General features: G+C 30.6%; 1 protein-coding gene across 1 annotated transcript in view; it reads left to right on the top strand.

Annotated features, from left to right (window-relative positions):
• The window catches only part of LOC106476060 (JNK-interacting protein 3-like), a gene marked incomplete at its 3' end in the record, with an annotated part of 21,958 nt that extends 15,347 nt beyond the window's left edge, over positions 1-6,611 (top strand). The window contains exons 6-7 of the mRNA XM_022380032.1: positions 1,061-1,099; positions 6,594-6,611. Of these exons, the coding sequence (XP_022235740.1) occupies positions 1,061-1,099; positions 6,594-6,611 (57 nt within the window). The remainder of the gene's footprint in view (positions 1-1,060; positions 1,100-6,593) is intronic.
• Between the last annotated feature and the right edge of the window lie 686 nt (positions 6,612-7,297).

Raw genomic sequence — 7,297 nt, 5'->3', positions numbered from 1 at the left:
GAAAAATATAAAACTGCTTTGTGATTGTCAACCAGTGAAACAGTCAAGTAGATCTGTGTAGCTTTATATGTTTGAATAATATAAAACTACTTTGTGACTGTCACCCAGTGAAACGATCAAGTAGACCTGTGTAGCTTTACACTGTTTGAATAATATAAAACTACTTTGTGATTGTCAGCCAGTGAAACGTTCAACCAGACTTATTTAGCTTTACACTGTTTGAATAATATAAAACTACTTTGTGATTGTCAACCAGTGAAACGATCAAGTAGATCTGTGTAGCTTTATATGTTTGAATAATATAAAACTACTTTGTGACTGTCACCCAGTGAAATGATCAACCAGACCTATGTAGCTTTATATGTTTGAATAATATAAAACTACTTTGTGACTGTCACCCAGTGAAACGATCAAGTAGATCTGTGTAGCTTTATATGTTTGAATAATATAAAAATGACTTTGTGACTGTCAACCAGTGAAATGATCAAGTAGACCTATGTAGCTTTGTATGTTTGAATAATATAAAACTACTTTGTGACTGTCAACCAGTGAAATGATCAAGTAGACCTGTGTAGTTTTACACTGTTTGAATAATATAAAACTTCTTTGTGACTGTCACCCAGTGAAATGATCAAAGAAATAAAACAAAGTTACATTTTTGGTTTACATTTGTGAATTATACACATTAAGTTTAAGGATAAGAACCTGTTTTTACCATCATGGTATCTCTCATTTCTGAGTTTGAGATTAAAGTTTGTTCCTCTTTTGTTAGGTACCCACTAGTAGCCTAGTTTGTTAGTATGAGTAACAGTGAGTTCTTGCCAGTCATAATTTTGAGACTTTCTCAAGGCTAACATCTCATCATTGAGTGGTGTGAAAAACTGTGAATGAGGAAACAGTTAGTAATTTATTTGTACATGTTTTTTAAAGCAGACATCTTGTGGACCATGTTGCATGAAACGCTAGTGGTTTCTGACACACTTTCTTATTTCTTTTTTTCTTGCGTGATTGATCCCGTGTTCTGCACGTAACTTTTTCCTGACCTAACCAAACATTGTAGACAGTGACAGTGAAACAGAAAATGAACATTTTCCGAAGGGTGAGAACGGTATGAATTATATCAAAAACAAATTATTAACTAATGTTTTGTTTTCTGTTTTAGTAAGTATGGCTATTTTTGTTTCAGAAAAACTATGTACAGTTAAAGGAATCAGTGTTTGTTTTATGAATTCTAGTCATAAGGTGTGTAATGAGTTCAACTTTTGGTTTCTCAAACAACAATGTTGTTGTATGTAACCATTCAAGTTATGTAAGTTTCATAAAAAATATGTGTAGAAAGCAGCACAGAAATATGGATCATTTTTTATTCCGTAAGTAATTTAATGAAATTTTTTCCTTCATTTTCTTCTATCACAATGTATTAGCTATCTAGAGTGTACGGGCAGCTTCTTGATAAATTCACCAGTGCTTATGTTTAAAAACAGTATATAATAGAATGGGAGTGTATGAAGGCCAGCATATTTACACACTTAGAGATTGCTGTAAGTTAAAATGTGTTTGCTATACACATTTTAATATTGTTTGAGTTACTTCACTTTATGTTTGCCACTATATTTTGTCTTTGGTCTGCTGAAGTTCACTGTTTAACCCTATTGCCCCAGGTACCCTTTACTGCACATGACACAAGGTTTGTGTCTTACATTCAAAATTTTATTAAACTACTTTATATTAGCTTAGCTAATAGTTCATATTTTAATAGTATACAAGTTTTAAGTTCTTAATTGTACAAGGCAATATTTAAAAAAATCCTGAATTTACCATAGTGTGACCCACATGACACATTTTTTCTTAGCATGTCATCATCCCTATTTTATCCTCCACCTCTCGAAAAAGTACAAAATTAAGTGTAAAATAAAATCATTATTGCTCAAACAAACCATAATTTTTATAGCCTTCAATTTTGTTTGGTTACAGAACTATCGATTAGAAAATCGGACCCCTCCTGCCACACCCACCTGTCACATCCTCTCTTTCACAATTCGTTGATAGTTCTGTCTTACGTTTCATTATATATGACCTATAACAGTAGAAAGTCAAGGTTTACATCTACCAAATGGCGTATTGTATAATGATGTGTTCTAAACAGATAATAGTCAATTTCACTCAGAGTAGCAACATCGTTCCCATGGGAAAGTTAACGACTAGCTTGGATGAATTCGTAACGGCTCTTGTCGCATAGTTAGAAAGCCTGAAAATTTTGAGAGTTAGGAGATATTGTCTACTTTTTGCATGTTAGTATTATATGTTCTTTGATGCATTATTTAATTAAATACAAATTATTTGGTGTGTTACTACCATTATTATAAAAAAGTAGGCTTTACTATCAACAATCGAGAGCAAGAAAAAAGAAGATTAGGTGAGTATGTTATTTCTTGTTTTTTGTATTTATTCTTCATTTATTATTATCAATGTAACTAAAATTAAAAGTACGGATCTTTTTAAGTTATTTAAGACTAGATTAGGTAAAATAAGCAATAATAATAATATAATTAAAATGGCTCATGAGGCATGTACTCGTGCAGCTCATAGTAGCTCTTGGGTAATGTAATTAGTTAGCATAACGTGACCTGCACATTCCCTGAGTGATTTACAACTTATAATGGCATGGATAGTTGTTAGACATGGTTCAAAGGGCAATAAAACAATAAAATTTAATTATAAATAGATATATACTGTTATAAACTTAAAGCTACTTAGGATAAACAAATGTAGTTTCATGTTACAATTTCAAGTCATTCTAGAAAGAAAAAAAAGGTTAATTTAGATTTTATTTTTTGGTGGTTACGAATGTGGTCGAATTGACCCATCCTGTTTTGAGATAAGGTAGAGCAAATAACAGATAAACTATAAAGTTTTACTGAAAAAAAAACGTTTGAAATACATTTAGGAAGTTTTAGGGATTACACAAAGGAAATTAGAGATTTTTGAGATGAGGAAAAGTATTTTCAATATTAACATAAAAATTACTTTGTACACAGACTATTCAAAACAAATACTTAATATATTAATGGAGAAATCTTTATTTTATTAAAAATACTTCACTAAAAATAAAATTTTTTGCATGTGAAAGACTTGTAATATTAACTGAAAGACTGCCAAATTTTGTGAAGATATACACACTATGTTATTTTTGTGTCTTGGTCTGCTGAAGTTGGCTGTATTTGTGAAATATCTTAGTGAAGGTACCTAAAGTTTTACAGGGAATTTTTATGTCTTGGTTTGCTGAAGTTGTCTGTAGTTGTGAAACATGTTAGTTAAGGTACCTTAAGTTTTCCAAGGAACTTTTGTGTCTTGGTCTGCTGAAGTTGGCTGTATTTGTGAAATATGTTAGTGAAGGTACCTTAAGTTTTCCAAGGAATTTTTATGTGTTAGGTCTACTGAAGTTGGCTGTATTTGTGAAACATGTTAGTGAAGGTACCTTATGTTTCTCATATGGACTTTAGTACCATAGGGCAGTTGAATTAGAACTGTGAGACTGATAATTTTCATTCTGTGTTTGGTCTTTCGAAATATTATTTTGAAGAGTATCTTAATGAATATTACGGTACAAGAATCATATTGAATATCAAGGGGCATATTCCCTAAAATGGGTACTTGTCATGGACAATGTTGGGCAACCTTCTGTGGTCAGTTTGAACCTTAAGTTAACCATCACTCGCACTAATAATGGATATTTACACAAATTTATAGACACAAACTTGAAAAGTGGAAGTACACACCACTAATACCAGGGTTTGAAATTAGCTGCATTTACCCCACAAAAAGCAGGTTCTAGTGTTTAGCCAGTGGCCATTAAGGAACACCATTATTTTGTTTATAATCCAAGCATGATTATGAATATTTGGAACAGTTATAAACCATGGTTAAAAGTACTTAACAAAAGACAGTTGGCCGCAAGCACAGCTTTTATAGGAGAACTTACCACACTACGATAATCAGTTAATAAGCCTTTTTTGGTAGATTGTTGGTCATTGTTGTGTTGCATTTTTTGGTGGGATTTCCCACGTTTGAAATACCAAGTAAACATATACAAGTGATAAGTGAGCTTTATTTTTATTTATCTTTTCTGTTTAACGTTAGAAAATGTAATTATTATTATTATTACGAATATAGATCTAAAATGTGATAGTATATTAAAAATATATGTTGGTCTTTCTGGAAATCAACATAAGATAACTTGGTGTCTGCTAAGAACACACAACTCAGAACTTGTTTTTTTGTTTGTTGCCAGTGTGGTGGCACTTTTACAAGTAACTTTTATAGTGATATTTGCCAGTTTGGTTGACACTTTTGTGAGTACTTTTATAGTAATGTTTTCCAGTGTTGTGGCACTTTTACAAGTAACTTATACAGTAACATTTGCCAGTTTGGTTGACACTTTTGCGAGTAACTTTTATAGTAATGTTTTCCAGTGTGGTGGCACTTTTACAAGTAACTTGTATAGTAACATTTGCCAGTTTGGTTGACACTTTTGTATGTAACTTATACAGTAACATTTGCCAGTTTGGTTGACACTTTTGCGAGTAACTTTTATAGTAATGTTAATGTTTTCCAGTGTGGTGGCACTTTTACAAGTAACTTTTATAGTGACATTTGCCAGTTTGGTTGACACTTTTGCGAGTAACTTTTATAGTAATGTTTTCCAGTGTGGTGGCACTTTTACAAGTAACTTTTATTGTGACATTTGCCAGTTTGGTTGACACTTTTATATGTAACTTATACAGTAACATTTGCCAGTTTGGTTGACACTTTTATATGTAACTTATACAGTAACATTTGCCAGTTTGGTTGACACTTTTATATGTAACTTATACAGTAACATTTGCCAGTTTGGTTGACACTTTTACAAGTAACTTATACAGTAACATTTGCCAGTTTGGTTGACACTTTTGCGAGTAACTTTTATAGTAATGTTTTCCAGTGTTGTGGCACTTTTACAAGTAACTTTTATAGTGACATTTGCCAGTTTGGTTGAAACTTTTGTGAGTAACTTTTATAGTAATGTTTTCCAGTGTTGTGGCACTTTTACAAGTAACTTTTATTGTGACATTTGCCAGTTTGGTTGACACTTTTGCAAGTAACTTGTATAGTAACATTTGTCAGTGTGGCTGGCACTTTTGTAAGTAAGTTTTACAGAAACATTTGTCACTGGCTAAGAAGGTTAGTTTCAAGTCCTAGTCTTACTTCAGAAACTTTATATCATAGTTATTATTTTTAATGGGGAAAAAAAGCCATTACATGGTTAATATTTAATAAAAATGATTTCATTATATTTCAGGTAATTTGTGTATTGAAAATTTTGTCAGTGGTGTGTCTCTAAAACTATAATTATTAAATACCAGAAACATTTTTATATTACTCTTTCTTGCTATAATAGAAGTATTGAAACAAGTGGAAACTGTAATAGCTGTAGATTGATCATTTAAATATCCTTTTATTTACTGTCAGTATTGTAATGTTTGTTTATGTAGGACCTTTGTAGAGCAAAGTTTATGCTTGTTATTTAAACACAAATCATACGCGTGTTTTGTATGCTTGTTATTTAAACACAAATCATACACGTGTTTTGTATGCTTGTTATTTAAACACAAAATCATACACGTGTTTTGTATGCTTGTTATTTAAACACAAATCATACACGTGTTTTGTATGATTGTTATTTAAACACAAATCATACACGTGTTTTGTGTGCTTGTTATTTAAACACATCATACATGTGTTATGTATGCTTGTTATTTAAACACATCATACATGTGTTTTGTATGCTTGTTATTTAAACACAAATCATACATGTGTTATGTTTCTGGTTAAGTGCATACAGAAGTGATTAATTGAAACTATAGATAGTAATTCAGTCATGTACATTCATACAGTAACTAGCAGAATACTGTAAATATGTTTGGGTTTCATTCAACTCGTTTGTGTTGTTCATTTTATGTTCTTCAGGAATTGTTGATCATAGCTTGTACCAAAAATTACTGTTGTAATACAGTATTGTAAAATTTAAAGTTGGCAGTATGTGGTTTGCACGGACTTGAGGCTTCCCGGCTAAAGTATTAATGACTACTTTTATTGGTGTTTTGCCCCACAACCATCTATCTATGAAAAAAGAATTATAAGACACTAGAATAAGTTATAATGTTATTGTTAAAGCTACAATATTATTATTAAACATGGGTAGAATTTGATAATTTATAAATAATTGTCAAATAGGAAGACAAATTTATCACTTCCAGGAATGTTACGTTTCAATCATGAATAAAGATACATTGGTACATAGAAATGTTCGTGATAATTAACTTTGTCAGTGATGGTTATGAGTTATCAAAGAAAGTCTTCTTTGTCTTCAATTATTATAGGTCCAAATATATGTATATTAGAGTTATATATAATCAGTTTCAAGTTAATATCTGCCATTTATAATTATAGCAGTTAATTATTACATCTGTGTTGTTATTTTAAATATTACTGATAATATTCTGACTAACACTTATTTTCCTTTTTCTTCCTTATCCTTGGTCGAACCACAATAGTTACTGACAACTTCTTTGGTAAGCATGCTTCTTCAGGTTTTCTTTAAATAAATGTTAACTTTACAATTTCATATACTTTCTATCTTACTAATAATGTGCCCTTTCAAACCTTTTTAACATGTTTTTTATTTCACTCCAAAGTTAAAAGTTCTAATGTGAACCAAATATTAATAGAAAACAGTGAGAGGAACATAACAAAATTTACATTATTTAACTTTACATCATAGAATTGTTTGTTTCTTTCATGATTCCAGTATTTTTCAACAGATTCAAGAGAAGCTGTAATGTCACATTAATTTTCAGTGTTACAGCTTTTATGGAGATGATGTGATTAAAGAAGTTAACTATGGTATTAACTTTTATAAAAAGTGTACAAAGAATGAGACTTAAATAATACCCTATACTTACTATATATTAGTATGTACTTTGTTAACAAGTAATTATCAGTTGAAAGATACTTTGTTGTGTATTCTTATGGTTTGAAGACACAAAATGTTGAGTGTATAGTTCAACAATAGAAGACACAATGTTAAATATATATAGTTCAACAATAAAAGACAGAGAACAGTATATCTGTAGTTCAACAATAGAAGACACAATGTTAAATATATATAGTTCAACAATAAAAGACACAGAACAGTATATCTGTAGTTCAACAATAGAAGACACAGAACAGTATATCTGTAGTTCAACAATAGAAGACA

Source organism: Limulus polyphemus, unplaced genomic scaffold, assembly GCF_000517525.1.
Source record: "Limulus polyphemus unplaced genomic scaffold, Limulus_polyphemus-2.1.2 Scaffold9728, whole genome shotgun sequence".
Lineage (NCBI taxonomy): Eukaryota > Metazoa > Arthropoda > Merostomata > Xiphosura > Limulidae > Limulus > Limulus polyphemus.
Note: the sequence above shows the minus strand (reverse complement) of the source record. Positions and strands in the feature narration are given on the sequence as shown.